At 49.4% G+C, this 18,228-nt stretch overlaps 1 protein-coding gene across 2 annotated transcripts in view; it reads left to right on the forward strand.

The window, feature by feature from the left end:
- The window catches only part of LOC115196474 (potassium voltage-gated channel subfamily H member 3), a 43,236-nt gene that overhangs the window by 10,801 nt on the left and 14,207 nt on the right, over positions 1-18,228 (forward strand). For both annotated transcript variants that reach the window (XM_029757336.1, XM_029757337.1), the window contains exons 6-11: positions 684-841; positions 2,905-3,112; positions 7,829-8,224; positions 12,435-12,634; positions 13,257-13,506; positions 14,205-14,419. In XM_029757336.1, the coding sequence (XP_029613196.1) occupies positions 684-841; positions 2,905-3,112; positions 7,829-8,224; positions 12,435-12,634; positions 13,257-13,506; positions 14,205-14,419 (1,427 nt within the window). The remainder of the gene's footprint in view (positions 1-683; positions 842-2,904; positions 3,113-7,828; positions 8,225-12,434; positions 12,635-13,256; positions 13,507-14,204; positions 14,420-18,228) is intronic.

The following is an 18,228-nucleotide window of genomic DNA, read 5'->3' on the forward strand; positions in this document are numbered from 1 at the left end:
CTTTCCCCAAATTCCCAGATCTTCCAGAGGTCCTGGTTGAAGGATTCCGGATTTCCTGCTTATTCCTTTCCGTGTCCAGGAATCTTCCAGCCGGGATTTCTAGAAAGCTGTGAATTTTGGGAGTTACCAGAATTTTGCAACCCTAGTCCCTTTAAAAAACAGTAAAGTATGTTTTCAACAGTGGAGGCTGCTGAGGTGAGGACGGCTCATAATAATGTCTGGAATGGAGTCAGTGGAATGGTATCAACCACCTGGAAACCACGTGTTTGATGTGTCTGATACCATTCCATTGACTCCGTTCCAGCTGTTATAATGAGCTGTCTTCCCATCAGCAGCCTCCACTGGTTTTCTAATGGTTGTAATCCCATTTATCTGACAAGATAACAGCCCAAATTCTACGTCTTTCCCAGACATATTGATGTTGACATGAAAATAAATGTCTTAACCTGGTTGTAATCTGACATCTCTACAACCGATTTATCACCAGGAACAACGTCATTATGACGTCCCATGCCAAATGTTGCTTGCTGGGTTGAATGATGATTGAGCGATCCTTTTTAACTGCTGTCTGTGTGTCCTCTGTTGTGGTTTTATTGGGTATTTATTGGTGTTCTATGTGTTGGCTGGTCCAATCAAATGTCCCCTTTGTCCTATTCTATCTCACCATGTGTTTTCTGTGACAGACATTGCACTTAACTTCCGCACCACCTATGTGAGTACAACGGGTCAGGTGGTTTATGAAGCCCGCTCTATCTTTGTACACTACGCCACCTCCTGGCTGTTTGTTGACCTGATCGCCGCCCTGCCCTTTGACCTGCTCTACGCCTTCAATATCAGCGTGGTGGGTGTGCGGCACGTTCACGCAACGCAGGCATGCACAGACATATGTGAAGACACATACATACACAAGCACACATACTTTACACACACACATACAGTACCAGTCAAAAGTTTGGACACACCTACTCATTCAAGGGTTTTTCTTTATTTTTACTATTTTCTACATTTTAGAATAATAGTGAAGACGTCAAAACAATGAAATAACACATATGGAACCATGTAGTAACCAAATAAGTGTTAAACAAATTAAAATATTTTTTCGATTATTCAAAGGAGCCACCCTTTTCACTTGATGACAGCTTTGCACCCTCTCGGCCTTTTCTCAAACAGCTTAATAAGGAATGCTTTTCCAACAGTCTTGAAGGAGTTCCCACATATGCTGAGCACTTGTTGGCTTCTTTTCCTTCACTCTGTGATCCAACTCATCCCAAACCATCTCAATTGGAGATCGGGTGATTGTGGAGGCCAGGTCATCTGATGCAGCACTCCATCACTCTACTTGGTCAAATAGCCCTTACACAGCCTGGAGGTGTGTTTTGGGTCATTGTCCTATTGAAAAACAAATGATAGTCCGACTAAGCGCAAACCAGATGGGATAGCGTATCGCTGCAGAATGCTGTGGTAGCCATGCTGGTTAAGTGTGCCTTGAATTCTAAATAAATCACAGACAGTGTCACCATCACACCTCCTCCTCCATGCTTCACAGTGGGAAATGCACATGGGGAGATCATCCGTTCACCTACACTGCATCTCAAAAAGACACGGCGGGTTGAACCAAAATTCTCAAATTTGGACTCATGAGACCAAAGGACAGATTTCCATTGGTCTAATGTTCATTGCTTGTGTTGTTTGGCCCAAGCAAGTCTCTTCTTCTTATTGGTGTCCTTTTGTAGTGGTTTCTTTGCAGCAATTCGACCATGAAAGCCCGATTCACGCAGTCTCCTCTGAACAGTTGATGTTGAGATGTGTCTGTTACTTGAACTCGGTGAATAATTTATTTGGGCTACAATCTGAGGTTCTAATGAAACTTATCCTCTGCAGCAGAGGGAACTCTGGGTCTTCCTTTCCTGTGGCGGTCCACATGAGAGCCAGTTTCATCATAGCGCTTGATGGTTTTTGCAACATCACTTGAAGAAACTTTAAAAGTTCTTGACATTTTCCGCATTGACTGACCTTCATGTCTTAAAGTAATGATGGACTGTCATTTCTCTTTGCTTATTTGAGCTGTTCTTGCCATAATATGGACTTGGTCTTTTACCCAATAAGGCTATCTTCTGTATACCCCCCTACCTTGTCACAAAACAACTGATTTGCTCAAACGCATTAAGAAGGAAAGAAATTCCACAAATTAACTTTTAACAAGACACACCTATTAATTGGAATGCATTCCAGGTGACTACCTCATGAAGCTGGTTGAGAGAATGCCAAGAGTGTGCAAAGCTGCCATCAAGGCAAAGGGTGGCTATTTGAAGAATCTCAAATATAAAATATATTTTGATTTGTTTAACCCTTTTTTGGTTACTATATGATTCCATATGTGCTATATCATAGTTTTGATGTCTTCACTATTATTCTACAATGTAGAAAATTGTAAAAATAAAGAAAAACACTTGAATGAGTAGGTGTGTCCAAACTTTTGACTGGTACTGTACTTAGAAACACACACGCAGAATGGTGACTGATCACTTTGTTCTTTGGCCAAAGGGCTTCATAGAGACATGGGGGTGCAGCCAGCCAGGGACTGGGGTGTGTCTGTCTGTGTGTGAGTATAGGTCATGTTTGTGTGAGACGTATTGAGCCGTCAGTCATACCGAGTCTCCCCAGGCTTTAATTGTGTCCAGTGATGTATCAATACCAGCCTCCTGCTGTCGCATCGATCCCCGAACCAAGAACATTTCTCAGAACAACACCTCAAAGGCAACACTCAACTGTCAAACTTTCCAACTTTCAAGAACACACACACACCTATGCACACACACACACATCACACACACTCTGTCAATACAAATGACCATTGACCTCTGCTTTCATGTCCCCTCCCTCCCCTCCTCTTCCCCTGTGCAGTACTTTGGGGTCCACCTGCTGAAGACAGTGCGGTTACTCCGTCTCCTGAGGCTGCTCCAGAAGCTGGAGCGTTACTCTGAGTACAGCGCCGTGGTTCTCACCCTGCTCATGTCTACTTTCGCCCTGCTGGCCCACTGGATGGCCTGCGTCTGGTACTTCATCGGACGCAAGGAGATCGAGAGCAACAGCCTGAGCTCCTGGGATAATGGTGAGTAAACCTGGCATCAAAATAAACACACGCACACACTCACACACACATGCACGCACACACTAAATCCCTATTAAATGGTCTTTTATTTAGTTATGAGTTCAATGATAATGAAGAGCTATTGGGACATTGGATAGTTAGTAACTTCCCACACATGTAAAGACACAGTGACTCCTTGATGGTAACTCCACACATGTAAAGACACAGTGACTCCTTGATGGTAACTCCACACATGTAAAGACACAGTGACTCCTTGATGGTAACTCCACACATGTAAAGACACAGTGACTCCTTGATGGTAACTCCACACATGTAAAGACACAGTGACTCCTTGATGGTAACTCCACACATGTAAAGACACAGTGACTCCTTGATGGTAACTCCACACATGTAAAGACACAGTGACTCCTTGATGGTAACTCCACACATGCAAAGACACAGTGACTCCTTGATGGTAACTCCACACATGTAAAGACACAGTGACTCCTTGATGGTAACTCCACACATGCAAAGACACAGTGACTCCTTGATGGTAACTCCACACATGTAAAGACACCGTGACTCCTTGATGGTAACTCCACACATGTAAAGACACAGTGACTCCTTGATGGTAACTCCACACATGTAAAGACACAGTGACTCCTTGATGGTAACTCCACACATGTAAAGACACAGTGACTCCTTGATGGTAACGCCACACATGTAAAGACACAGTGACTCCTTGATGGTAACGCCACACATGTAAAGACACAGTGACTCCTTGATGGTAACTCCACACATGTAAAGACACAGTGACTCCTTGATGGTAACTCCACACATGTAAAGACACAGTGACTCCCTTGATGGTAACTCCACACATGTAAAGACACAGTGACTCCTTGATGGTAACTCCACACATGTAAAGACACCGTGACTCCTTGATGGTAACTCCACACATGTAAAGACACAGTGACTCCTTGATGGTAACTCCACACATGTAAAGACACAGTGACTCCTTGATGGTAACTCCACACATGTAAAGACACAGTGACTCCTTGATGGTTACTCCACACATGTAAAGACACAGTGACTCCTTGGTGGTAACTCCACACATGTAAAGACACAGTGACTCCTTGATGGTAACTCCACACATGTAAGACACAGTGACTCCTTGATGGTAACTCCACACATGTAAAGACACAGTGACTCCTTGATGGTAACTCCACACATGCAAAGACACAGTGACTCCTTGATGGTAACTCCACACATGTAAAGACACAGTGACTCCTTGATGGTAACTCCACACATGCAAAGACACAGTGACTCCTTGATGGTAACTCCACACATGTAAAGACACAGTGACTCCTTGATGGTAACTCCACACATGAAAAGACACAGTGACTCCTTGATGGTAACTCCACACATGTAAAGACACAGTGACTCCTTGATGGTAACTCCACACATGTAAAGACACAGTGACTCCTTGATGGTAACTCCACACATGTAAAGACACAGTGACTCCTTGATGGTAACTCCACACATGTAAAGACACAGTGACTCCTTGATGGTAACTCCACACATGTAAAGACACAGTGACTCCTTGATGGTAACTCCACACATGTAAAGACACAGTGACTCCTTGATGGTAACTCCACACATGTAAAGACACAGTGACTCCTTGATGGTAACTCCACACATGTAAAGACACAGTGACTCCTTGATGGTAACTCCACACATGTAAAGACACAGTGACTCCTTGATGGTAACTCCACACATGTAAAGACACAGTGACTCCTTGATGGTAACTCCACACATGCAAAGACACAGTGACTCCTTGATGGTAACTCCACACATGTAAAGACACAGTGACTCCTTGATGGTAACTCCACACATGCAAAGACACAGTGACTCCTTGATGGTAACTCCACACATGCAAAGACACAGTGACTCCTTGATGGTAACTCCACACATGTAAAGACACAGTGACTCCTTGATGGTAACTCCACACATGTAAAGACACAGTGACTCCTTGATGGTAACTCCACACATGTAAAGACACAGTGACTCCTTGATGGTAACTCCACACATGTAAAGACACAGTGACTGCTTGATGGTAACTCCACACATGTAAAGACACAGTGACTCCTTGATGGTAACTCCACACATGTAAAGACACAGTGACTCCTTGATGGTAACTCCACACATGTAAAGACACAGTGACTCCTTGATGGTAACTCCACACATGTAAAGACACAGTGACTCCTTGATGGTAACTCCACACATGTAAAGACACAGTGACTCCTTGATGGTAACTCCACACATGTAAAGACACAGTGACTCCTTGATGGTAACTCCACACATGTAAAGACACAGTGACTCCTTGATGGTAACTCCACACATGTAAAGACACAGATGGTAACTACAGCAGTGTTGAGCTGTTTCTCCAGCCCTGATTCCAGAATGACAATATCCAACCACAAGACTTTGGATAGCTGTTTTCTCTCATTCAATATTAACTTGTCCTCTGTCTGTCAGTTAGCTGGTCCTCTGTCTGTCAGTTAGCTGGCCCTCTGTCTGTCAGTTAGCTGGTCCTCTGTCTGTCAGTTAGCTGGTCCTCTGTCGGTCAGTTAGCTGGTCCTCTGTCTGTCAGTTAGCTGGTCCTCTGTCTGTCAGTTAGCTGGTCCTCTGTCTCTCCGTTAGCTGGTCCTCTGTCTGTCAGTTAGCTGGCCCTCTGTCTGTCGGTTAGCTGGTGCTCTGTCTGTCAGTTAGCTGGTCCTCTGTCTGTCAGTTAGCTGTTCCTCTCTCCATTAGCTGGTCCTCTGTCTGTCAGTTAGCTGGCCCTCTGTCTGTCAGTTAGCTGGTCCTCTGTCTGTCAGTTAGCTGGTCCTCTGTCTGTCAGTTAGCTGGTCCTCTGTCTGTCAGTTAGCTGGTCCTCTGTCTGTCAGTTAGCTGGTCCTCTGTCTGTCAGTTAGCTGGCCCTCTGTCTGTCAGTTAGCTGGCCCTCTGTCTGTCAGTTAGCTGGTCCTCTGTCTGTCAGTTAGCTGGTCCTCTGTCTGTCAGTTAGCTGGCCCTCTGTATGTCAGTTAGCTGGTTCTGTGTGTGTGTGTGTGTCTGCAATACTGTCCTCAATGACCCCAAGGCTACATGTACCTTAATATCACCTCAGACTCACAGACACCAGGATATCAGACATGGGTTCAAATAGTATTTGAAATCGTTCAATTACTTTGAGCATTTGCTTTAGCCTGGCTGGAGTGTCGGATGAATGGGGTTTGCACTTTTGTGACTATTCTATTGGTTCCATTGCACCTGGCAAGCTCAATCAAGCACAGCCAAAGTATTTTAAATGATTTCAAATAGTATTTGAAACCAAGGAACAGTGCACACTAGTCAAAGGGCTAGAGAATGGGGATACAGACAGGGTGTCTGAGGGGTTTACTGGAAGGTAGATTACATGGGAGAGAAGATGGAGGGCTGGGAGAGACAGCAGACCATGTTCACTCTCGCTCTCTCTCTCTCTGTGTGTGTCTGTCTCTGTCTCTGTCTGTCTCTACATGATAATCACAGCTCTGTGAGATTCAGGTATCATAGAGAGCATGGGGTTCAGCACCATGGACAGGGTCTGCATGCAGAACATACTTCAACACCATGGACAGGGTCTGCATGCAGAACATACTTCAACACCATGGACAGGGTCTGCATACAGAACATACTTCAACACCATGGACAGGGTCTGCATACAGAACATACTTCAGCACCATGGACAGGGTCTGCATACAGAACATACTTCAACACCATGGACAGGGTCTGCATACAGAACATACTTCAACACCATGGACAGGGTCTGCATACAGAACATACTTCAACACCATGGACAGGGTCTGCATACAGAACATACTTCAGCATCATGGACAGGGTCTGCATACAGAACATACTGCAGCACCATGGACAGGGTCTGCATACAGAACATACTTCAACACCATGGACAGGGTCTGCATACAGAACATACTTCAACACCATGGACAGGGTCTGCATACAGAACATACTTCAGCACCATGGACAGGGTCTGCATACAGAACATACTTCAGCACCATGGACAGGGTCTGCATACAGAACATACTTCAACACCATGTACAGGGTCTGCATACAGAACATACTTCAACACCATGGACAGGGTCTGCATACAGAACATACTTCAGCACAATGGACAGGGTCTGCATACAGAACATACTTCAGCACCATAGACAGGGTGTGCATACAGAATATACTGCAGCACCATGGACAGGGTCTGCATACAGAACATACTTCAGCACCATGGACAGGGTCTGCATACAGAACATACTGCAGCACCATATACAACTCCAGGGACTAGAGAGACAGTGCTGTCTGGCTCTGCATGTACAGGATAAATGAACACTGAATACTAAGTCAAAATCAACAGCTGTTAAATACTAAGGCATAGGTCATCAGTCTTTTTATTTCAATGATTTCATAAGTAGGGTGAGATGATTAGGGACCACTGCACTCAAGGCACGGATGCGCACACACACACACACACACACACACACACACACACACACACAAATAATCACTGTGTCCTTTGGGTCCGTGGTGTCTGGTCCACATGTTAACGCAGCAATCTACTTAAAGGTCATTAAGTAACTGCAGGAGAATTTGCATTACTGTGACATTTCTACTAAGTGATATAAATATTAACGCTGTTCCCTATTCTCCCAGGCTGGCTTCATGAACTGGCAAAACGTCTCGACACCCCTTACTTCCTGTCACCTTTAACCTCATTCCTCGGAGTCACTGATTCGCTGCACACTTCTAGAACGAATGAGTTGGCAGCCAATTACAATCATTGGAACACATCAGGGTCAGAGCCGATTGGACAGGATTTCTCCTCCTCCTTCAGCTCCGGCCAATGGAACGTCAGCGGGTCGGTGCGGAGCCAGGTGAATGGCTCAGGGGTCTCGGGGGCGGCGCTAGGGGGCGGGCCATCAGTGAGGAGTTCCTACGTGACGTCGCTGTACTTCGCTCTGAGCAGTCTGACCAGCGTGGGCTTTGGAAACGTCTCGGCCAATACCGACTCTGAGAAGATCTTCTCCATCTGCACCATGCTCATAGGAGGTGAGACACACTGACTCACTGTTAGGAGGTGAGACACACTGACTCCCTGTTAGGAGGTGAGACACACTGACTCACTGTTAGGAGGTGAGACACACTGACTCACTGTTAGGAGGTCAGACACACTGACTCACTGTTAGGAGGTGAGACACACTGACTCACTGTTAGGAGGTCAGACACACTGACTCACTGTTAGGAGGTGAGACACACTGACTCACTGTTAGGAGGTGAGACACACTGACTCACTGTTAGGAGGTGAGACACACTGACTCCCTGTTAGGAGGTGAGACACACTGACTCGCTGTTAGGAGGTGAGACACACTGACTCACTGTTAGGAGGTGAGACACACTGACTCACTGTTAGGAGGTGAGACACACTGACTCCCTGTTAGGAGGTGAGACACACTGACTCCCTGTTAGGAGGTCAGACACACTGACTCACTGTTAGGAGGTCAGACACACTCACTCACTGTTAGGAGGTCAGACACACTCACTCACTGTTAGGAGGTGAGACACACTGACTCACTGTTAGGAGGTGAGACACACTGACTCACTGTTAGGAGGTGAGACACACTGACTCACTGTTAGGAGGTGAGACACACTGACTCACTGTTAGGAGGTGAGACACACTGACTCACTGTTAGGAGGTCAGACACACTGACTCACTGTTAGGAGGTGAGACACTGACTCGCTGTTAGGAGGTGAGACACACTGACTCGCTGTTAGGAGGTGAGACACACTGACTCACTGTTAGGAGGTGAGACACACTGACTCACTGTTAGGAGGTGAGACACACTGACTCACTGTTAGGAGGTGAGACACACTGACTCACTGTTAGGAGGTGAGACACACTGACTCACTGTTAGGAGGTCAGACACACTGACTCACTGTTAGGAGGTCAGACACACTGACTCACTGTTAGGAGGTCAGACACACTGACTCACTGTTAGGAGGTGAGACACACTGACTCCCTGTTAGGAGGTGAGACACACTGACTCGCTGTTAGGAGGTGAGACACACTGACTCGCTGTTAGGAGGTGAGACACACTGACTCGCTGTTAGGAGGTGAGACACTGACTCGCTGTTAGGAGGTGAGACACACTGACTCACTGTCAGGAGGTGAGACACACTGACTCATTGTTTCGGTGGCTAGCATGAGGCATTATAGTGACTGTCCCCCCCACAATGAAAGTTATCACATCTCTGCCTTACTGCCTTGTGGTTCTGTACACACTATCAGCACACTGGGTCGAACACAAGTATGAGCCCTAAAACATGGCCCCCAGCCCTGGCGCCATGGCAACCCCATCCCATAAATACTGTGTTCTCAGATTGCCCATCCAAGACAGGGAGGGTCACGGAGTTGAGTGAGACGTTATATAAACCTTAACCTTACGATCTAATTCTAACCCAGATTTCAATCACACAATCATCAGCAGGAATGTTTAGCAGGTTTGGTTCAACCAAACTCAATCATCTATCAACACACATCTGATGTTGACGTGATGTTGACGTGATGTTGAGGTGGTGTTGGTGTGATGTTGAGGTGCTGTTGAGGTGATGTTGATGTGATGTTGAGGTGATGTCGATGTGATGTTGAGGTGATGTCGAGGTGATGTCGAGGTGATGTCGAAGTGATGTCGAGGTGATGTCGAGGTGATGTCGAGGTGATGTCGAGGTGATGTCGAAGTGATGTCGAAGTGATGTCGAGGTGATGTCGAGGTGAGGTCGAGGTGATGTCGAGGTGATGTCGAGGTGATGTCGATGTGATGTCGAGGTGATGTCGATGTGATGTCGACGTGATGTCGAGGTGATGTCGAGGTGATGTCGATGTGATGTCGAGGTGATGTCGATGTGATGTTTTGAGGTGATGTTGATGTGATGTTGAGGTGATGTTGAGTTGAGGTGATGTTGAGGTGATGTTGAGGTGATGTTGAGGTGATGTTGAGGTGATGTTGAGGTGATGTTGAGGTGGTGTTGATGTGATGTTGAGGTGATGTTGATGTGATGTTGAGGGGATGTTGATGTGATGTTGAGGTGATGTTGAGGTGATGTTGAGGTGATGTTGATATGATCTTGACTTCAGGTCTGTAGCTAGTAGGAGGCCAGTGGTCCACATACAGACGACAGATTAGAAGCCTCTCTCATGCTCGGCTTGCTCTCTGATTAACTGAGGATTGCCTCCCAAAACAGTCTAGTGTCAGCGACACACCGTGACATGTCGCTATGGCAACGGAGGCGGCTGGGCAGAGCAGGATGCCAGTTAGGAAGCACTTTGATGCCAAGATTGTGCCAGTCTGAGCCCTGGAAAGGGTTGCCAACTCAGACCACATCCTTAGAGATTACTGTAGAAAACAAGAATGGATAGCTGGATGGATGGATGGAGGGAGGGAGGGAGGGAGGGAGGGAGTGAGGGAGGGAGGGAGGGAGTGAGGGTGGGTGGGATGGATGGAAGGAGGGAGGGAGGGAGGAAGGGAGGGAGTGATGGAGGGTGGGTGAGATGGTGGGATGGAGGGTGGGAAGGAGGGAGGGAGGGAGTGTGGGAGGGTGGGTGGGATGGATGGAGGGTGGGAAGGAGGGAGGGATGGATGGAGGGATGGAGGGTGGGTGGGTTAGATGGAGGGATGGAGGGAAGGAGGGTGGGATGGAGGGTGGGAAGGAGGGAGGGATTGATGGAGGGATGGAGGGTGGGTGGGAAGGAGGGATGGATGGATGGGTGAATGGCTGTATGCATGAATCCACTAACTGTACACCAATATCAATTGTCCAGTAATTGATCAGCAACAATTCCATCAAATTAGCACTGTGCTGAACCAGTGAAGACAATCAACCACTCTTTTACCTCTCCCTCTCAACCCCTCTCCCTCTCCCTCTCAACCCCTCTACCCCTCCCCCTCTCCCTCTCAACCCCTCCACCCCTCTCCCTCTCCCTCTCAACCCCTCCACCCCTCCCCCTCTCCCTCTCAACCCCTCCCCCTCCCTCTCCCCCTCTCCCTCTCAACCCCTCCACCCCTCCCCCTCTCCCTCTCAACCCCCTCCACCCTCATCCCTCCCCGCGTCCCCTCTCAACCCCATCCCCCCCCTCCCCCTCCCCCTCTCCCTCTCACCCTCCACCCCTCACCCCTCTCACCCTCCCTCTCACCCCTCCCCTCCTCCCTCGTCAACCCCTCCCCCTCTCCCCTCTCAAACCCCTCCCCCTCTCCCTCTCACCCCTCCACCCCTCCCCCTCATCCCTCTCAACCCCTCCCCCTCTCCCTCCCCCTCCCCCTCATCCCTCTCCCCTCCCCTCTCCCTCTCACCCCTCCCCCCTCCCTCCTCTAACCCCTCCCCCTCCCCCCTCTCCCTCTCAACCCCTCCACCCCTCTCCCTCTCAACCCCTCCCCCTCTCAACCCCTCCACCCCTCTCCCTCTCAACCCCTCCCCTCTCCCTCTCCCTCTCAACCCCTCTCCCCCTCTCCCTCTCACCCCTCCACCCCTCTCCCTCTCAACCCCTCCCCCTCTCCCTCTCAACCCCTCCACCCCTCTCCCTCTCAACCCCTCCCCCTCTCCCTCTCCCTCTCAACCCCTCCACCCCTCCCCTCTCAACCCCTCCACCCGTCCCCCTCTCCCTCTCAACCCCTCCACCCCTCCCCCTCTCCCTCTCCCTCTCAACCCCTCCCCCTCTCCACCCCTCCACCTCTCCCCCTCCCCCTCTCCACCCCTCCACCTCTCCCCCTACCCATCTCCACCTCTCCCGCTCTCCAACCCTCCCCCTCCCCCTCTTAACCCCTCCACCACTCCCTCTCCACCTCTCCACCTCTCCATCTCTACCTCTCCACCCCTCCACCTCTCCACCTCTAACCCTCCACCCCTCCATCTCTACCTCTCCACCCCTCTACCCATCCCTCTCCATCCCTCCACCTCTCCTTCTCCACCCCTCCCCCTCTCAACCCCTCCACCCGTCCCCCTCTCCCTCTCAACCCCTCCCCCTCTCCACCCCTCCACCTCTCCCCCTCCCCCTCTCCACCCCTCCACCTCTCCCCCTACCCATCTCCACCCCTCCACCTCTCCTGCTCTCCAACCCTCCCCCTCCCCCCTCCCCCTCTTAACCCCTCCACCACTCCCTCTCCACCTCTCCACCCCTCCACCTCTCCCTCTCCACCTCTCCATCTCTCCCTCTCTACCTCTCCACCCCTCCACCTCTCCTTCTCCACCCCTCCACCTCTCCCCCCAGCCCTGATGCATGCTGTGGTGTTCGGTAACGTGACAGCCATCATCCAGAGGATGTACTCTCGGCGCTCGCTCTACCACACCCGTACCAAGGACCTGAAGGACTTTATCCGGGTCCACGGGCTGCCCAAGGCCCTGGAGCAACGCATGATGGAGTGCTTCCAGACCACCTGGTCCGTCAACAACGGCATCGACGTCAGTGAGGTAAGCTACCAGGTTTTATGATCTGACCTCATGCTGTGAACAGGTCAAAGGTTACAATCTGTCTCTGTCATTTTAGGTTACTGCCATACAGAGTTTGTATCCAAAATAGATTTCCTATGGGCCGTTCTGGATTGCACAAGGCTAACTGACTTACTTAAAGTGAATTTAGCCAATGGTTATTCTATAAGGTTAATACATTTAAAAAAAAAAAAAAGTTTACATTTGTTAAACTTTGATGGATAGACTAGTAGACAGATGTGGAATGTGTTCTTTATTCTCCTCTCCTCTTCTCTTCTCTCCCCTTCTTTCCTCTCCTCCCCTCTTCTCTCCTGTCTCTCTCCTTTTCTCTCCTTTTCTCTCCTGTCCTCTCCTCCCCTCTCTCCTTCCATCTCTCCTCTCCTCTCCTCCGCTCTCATTCTTCTCTCCTGTCTCGCTCCTCTCCTCTCTCTCTCCTCCCCTCTTTTCTCTAACTGTCTCTCCTCTCCTCCCCTCTTTCCTCTCCTCTCCTCTCCTCTCTTCTCCTCCTCTCTCCTCCCCTCTTCTCTCTAATTTTCTCTCCTCTCCTCCCCTGTCTCTCTCCTCTCCTCTCTCCTCCCCTCTCCTCTCCTCTCTCCTACCGTAGCTGTTGAAAGACTTCCCAGATGAGTTGAGGGCGGACATCGCCATGCACCTGAACAAGGAGCTCCTGCAGCTGTCTCTGTTTGAGTCGGCCAGTAGGGGGTGTCTGCGTTCCCTGTCCCTCATCATCAAGACATCGTTCTGCGCCCCGGGAGAGTATCTCATCCGCCAGGGGGACGCCCTGCAGGCCATCTATTTTGTCTGCTCGGGGTCCATGGAGGTGCTGAAGGACAACACTGTGCTGGCTATACTGGGTAGGGGACTGGCAGTGTGTGTTTGTGGGGGGGGGGCGTCTGTGTGTGTGTCTACTTTGTCATGGTGTTGGAGGTGGTGGTAGAACTATAAACCTTCTAAAACATCTGTGCAGCCTTCACTGCCAGTCTTTACCATTTAGCTATCATGTGTGTGTGTGTGTGTGTGTGTGTGTGTGTGTGTGTGTGTGTGTGTGTGTGTGTGTGTGTGTGTAGACTTCACTGTCTTCACAAGAACATGTCTCTCTGTGATTCATTATGAAGGAGGCCTGTATTATAGATGATGTGTTGGTTATTAATATGGAGGGTTCAGTACAGGAACATGTCTCTCTGTGATTCATTATGAAGGAGGCCTGTATTATAGATGATGTGTAGGTTATTAATATGGTGGGTTCAGTACAGGAACATTTAACCTTGAGGAGGCCAGTACACAACACACGATTGGTTGAGACAAGTACACACGTTACATAAGGAGCTAAAATTAGCATGTATCTGTGTGGGGTGGGTGTCTTTATGTCTGTGTGTTGCATCACTTCATGGTGACCTGATTGGCTGTGACTCCCTGTGTGTGTTTCCTATGTATCCCCAGGTTGTGGAGACCTGATTGGCTCTGACTCCCTGTGTGTGTCTCCTATGTATCCCCAGGTTGTGGAGACCTGATCGGCTCTGACTCCCTGTGTGTGTTTCCTATGTATCCCCAGGTCGTGGGGACCTGATCGGCTCTGACTTCCTGACCAAGGAGCAGGTGATCAAGACCAATGCCAATGTGAAGGCCCTGACCTACTGTGACCTGCAGTACATCAGTCTGAAGGGGCTCAGAGAGGTGCTCTGGCTCTACCCAGAGTACGCCCAGAAGTTCATCACTGAGATACAGCATGATCTGACTTACAATCTGAGAGAGGGGCATACGGCTGAGGTGAGTACTAGACACACAGAACAGAACGCATTCACTGGGACATACTGGCACTGTGGTGTTCTATCTCTCTCTCTCTCTCTCTCTCTCTCTCTCTCTCTGACTGTGGATTAGAAATAGCAGCAGTTTCTCAGAGTGTGCCGCGGCAGCTAAAAATAGCGTGCGAGGGAGGGGGTGGTTGTCCCTGCCTGCCTGTGTCCCCCTCTGCCTACAGCACAAAGCCGCCTGATTAATATAGATCCACAACAAGCAGATGGGTAGGTATAGATGTTTAGAAGTAGATCAGTAGTGAAGGGTGTAGAGGAGAGATCTTCTGATGACTTCAGGGCTGCAGTAGATCAGTAGTGAAGGGTGTAGAGGAGAGATCTCCTGATGACTTCAGGGCTGCAGTAGATCAGTAGTGAAGGGTGTAGAGGGGAGATCTCCTGATGACTTCAGGGCTGCAGTAGATCAGTAGTGAAGGGTGTAGAGGGGAGATCTCCTGATGACTTCAGGGCTGCAGTAGATCAGTGAAGGGTGTAGAGGGGAGATCTCCTGATGACTTCAGGGCAGCAGTAGATCAGTAGTGAAGGATGTAGAGAGGGAGATCTCCTGATGACTTCAGGGCTGCAGTAGATCAGTGAAGGATGTAGAGGGGAGATCTCCTGATGACTTCAGGGCTGCAGTAGATCAGTAGTGAAGGGTGTAGAGGAGAGATCTCCTGATGACTTCAGGGCTGCAGTAGATCAGTGAAGGGTGTAGAGGGGAGATCTGATGACTTCAGGGCTGCAGTAGATCAGTAGTGAAGGGTGTGGAGGAGAGATCTCCTGATGACTTCAGGGCTGCAGTAGATCAGTGAAGGGTGTAGAGGGGAGATCTCCTGATGACTTCAGGGCTGCAGTAGATCAGTAGTGAAGGGTGTAGAGGAGAGATCTCCTGATGACTTCAGGGCTGCAGTAGATCAGTAGTGAAGGGTGTAGAGGGGAGATCTCCTGATGACTTCAAGGCTGCAGTAGATCAGTAGTGAAGGGTGTAGAGGAGAGATCTCCTGATGACTTCAGGGCTGCAGTAGATCAGTAGTGAAGGGTGTAGAGGAGAGATCTCCTGATGACTTCAAGGCTGCAGTAGATCAGTAGTGAAGGGTGTAGAGGAGAGATCTCCTGATGACTTCAGGGCTGCAGTAGATCAGCAGTGAAGGGTGTAGAGGGGAGATCTCCTGATGACTTCAGGGCTGCAGTAGATCAGTAGTGAAGGGTGTAGAGGGGAGATCTCCTGATGACTTCAGGGCTGCAGTAGATCAGTAGTGAAGGGTGTAGAGGGGAGATCTCCTGATGACTTCAGGGCTGCAGTAGATCAGTAGTGAAGGGTGTAGAGGAGAGATCTCCTGATGACTTCAGGGCTGCAGTAGATCAGTAGTGAAGGATGTAGAGGGGAGATCTCCTGATGACTTCAGGGCTGCAGTAGATCAGTAGTGAAGGATGTAGAGGGGAGATCTCCTGATGACTTCAGGGCTGCAGTAGATCAGTGAAGGGTGTAGAGGAGAGATCTCCTGATGACTTCAGGGCTGCAGTAGATCAGTAGTGAAGGGTGTAGAGGGGAGATCTCCTGATGACTTCAGGGCTGCAGTAGATCAGTAGTGAAGGGTGTGGAGGGGAGATCTCCTGATGACTTCAGGGCTGCAGTAGATCAGTAGTGAAGGGTGTGGAGGAGAGATCTCCTGATGACTTCAGGGCTGCAGTAGATCAGTAGTGAAGGATGTAGAGGAGAGATCTCCTGATGACTTCAGGGCTGCAGTAGATCAGTAGTGAAGGGTGTAGAGGAGAGATCTCCTGATGACTTCAGGGCTGCAGTAGATCAGTAGTGAAGGGTGTAGAGGGGAGATCTCCTGATGACTTCAGGGCTGCAGTAGATCAGTAGTGAAGGGTGTAGAGGGGAGATCTCCTGATGACTTCAGGGCTGCAGTAGATCAGTAGTGAAGGGTGTAGAGGAGAGATCTCCTGATGACTTCAGGGCTGCAGAAGATCAGTAGTGAAGGGTGTAGAGGAGAGATCTCCTGATGACTTCAGGGCTGCAGTAGATCAGTAGTGAAGGGTGTAGAGGAGAGATCTCCTGATGACTTCAGGGCTGCAGTAGATCAGTGAAGGGTGTAGAGGGGAGATCTCCTGATGACTTCAGGGCTGCAGTAGATCAGTAGTGAAGGGTGTAGAGGGGAGATCTCCTGATGACTTCAGGGCTGCAGTAGATCAGTAGTGAAGGGTGTAGAGGAGAGATCTCCTGATGACTTCAGGGCTGCAGTAGATCAGTAGTGAAGGGTGTAGAGGGGAGATCTCCTGATGACTTCAGGGCTGCAGTAGATCAGCAGTGAAGGGTGTAGAGGGGAGATCTCCTGATGACTTCAGGGCTGCAGTAGATCTGTAGTGAAGGGTGTAGAGGGGAGATCTCCTGATGACTTCAGGGCTGCAGTAGATCAGTAGTGAAGGGTGTAGAGGGGAGATCTCCTGATGACTTCAAGGCTGCAGTAGATCAGTAGTGAAGGGTGTAGAGGAGAGATCTCCTGATGACTTCAGGGCTGCAGTAGATCAGTAGTGAAGGGTGTAGAGGAGAGATCTCCTGATGACTTCAAGGCTGCAGTAGATCAGTAGTGAAGGGTGTAGAGGAGAGATCTCCTGATGACTTCAGGGCTGCAGTAGATCAGCAGTGAAGGGTGTAGAGGGGAGATCTCCTGATGACTTCAGGGCTGCAGTAGATCAGTAGTGAAGGGTGTAGAGGGGAGATCTCCTGATGACTTCAGGGCTGCAGTAGATCAGTAGTGAAGGGTGTAGAGGGGAGATCTCCTGATGACTTCAGGGCTGCAGTAGATCAGTAGTGAAGGGTGTAGAGGAGAGATCTCCTGATGACTTCAGGGCTGCAGTAGATCAGTAGTGAAGGATGTAGAGGGGAGATCTCCTGATGACTTCAGGGCTGCAGTAGATCAGTAGTGAAGGATGTAGAGGGGAGATCTCCTGATGACTTCAGGGCTGCAGTAGATCAGTGAAGGGTGTAGAGGAGAGATCTCCTGATGACTTCAGGGCTGCAGTAGATCAGTAGTGAAGGGTGTAGAGGGGAGATCTCCTGATGACTTCAGGGCTGCAGTAGATCAGTAGTGAAGGATGTAGAGGAGAGATCTCCTGATGACTTCAGGGCTGCAGTAGATCAGTAGTGAAGGGTGTAGAGGAGAGATCTCCTGATGACTTCAGGGCTGCAGTAGATCAGTAGTGAAGGGTGTAGAGGGGAGATCTCCTGATGACTTCAGGGCTGCAGTAGATCAGTAGTGAAGGGTGTAGAGGGGAGATCTCCTGATGACTTCAGGGCTGCAGTAGATCAGTAGTGAAGGGTGTAGAGGAGAGATCTCCTGATGACTTCAGGGCTGCAGAAGATCAGTAGTGAAGGGTGTAGAGGGGAGATCTCCTGATGACTTCAGGGCTGCAGTAGATCAGTAGTGAAGGGTGTAGAGGGGAGATCTCCTGATGACTTCAGGGCGGCAGTAGATCAGTGAAGGGTGTAGAGGGGAGATCTCCTGATGACTTCAGGGCTGCAGTAGATCAGTAGTGAAGGGTGTAGAGGGGAGATCTCCTGATGACTTCAGGGCTGCAGTAGATCAGCAGTGAAGGGTGTAGAGGGGAGATCTCCTGATGACTTCAGGGCTGCAGTAGATCTGTAGTGAAGGGTGTAGAGGAGAGATCTCCTGATGACTTCAGGGCTGCAGTAGATCAGTAGTGAAGGATATAGAGGAGAGATCTCCTGATGACTTCAGGGCTGCAGTAGATCAGTAGTGAAGGGTGTAGAGGGGAGAT

This window comes from Salmo trutta, chromosome 6, assembly GCF_901001165.1.
Source record: "Salmo trutta chromosome 6, fSalTru1.1, whole genome shotgun sequence".
Classification (NCBI taxonomy): Eukaryota; Metazoa; Chordata; class Actinopteri; order Salmoniformes; family Salmonidae; genus Salmo; species Salmo trutta.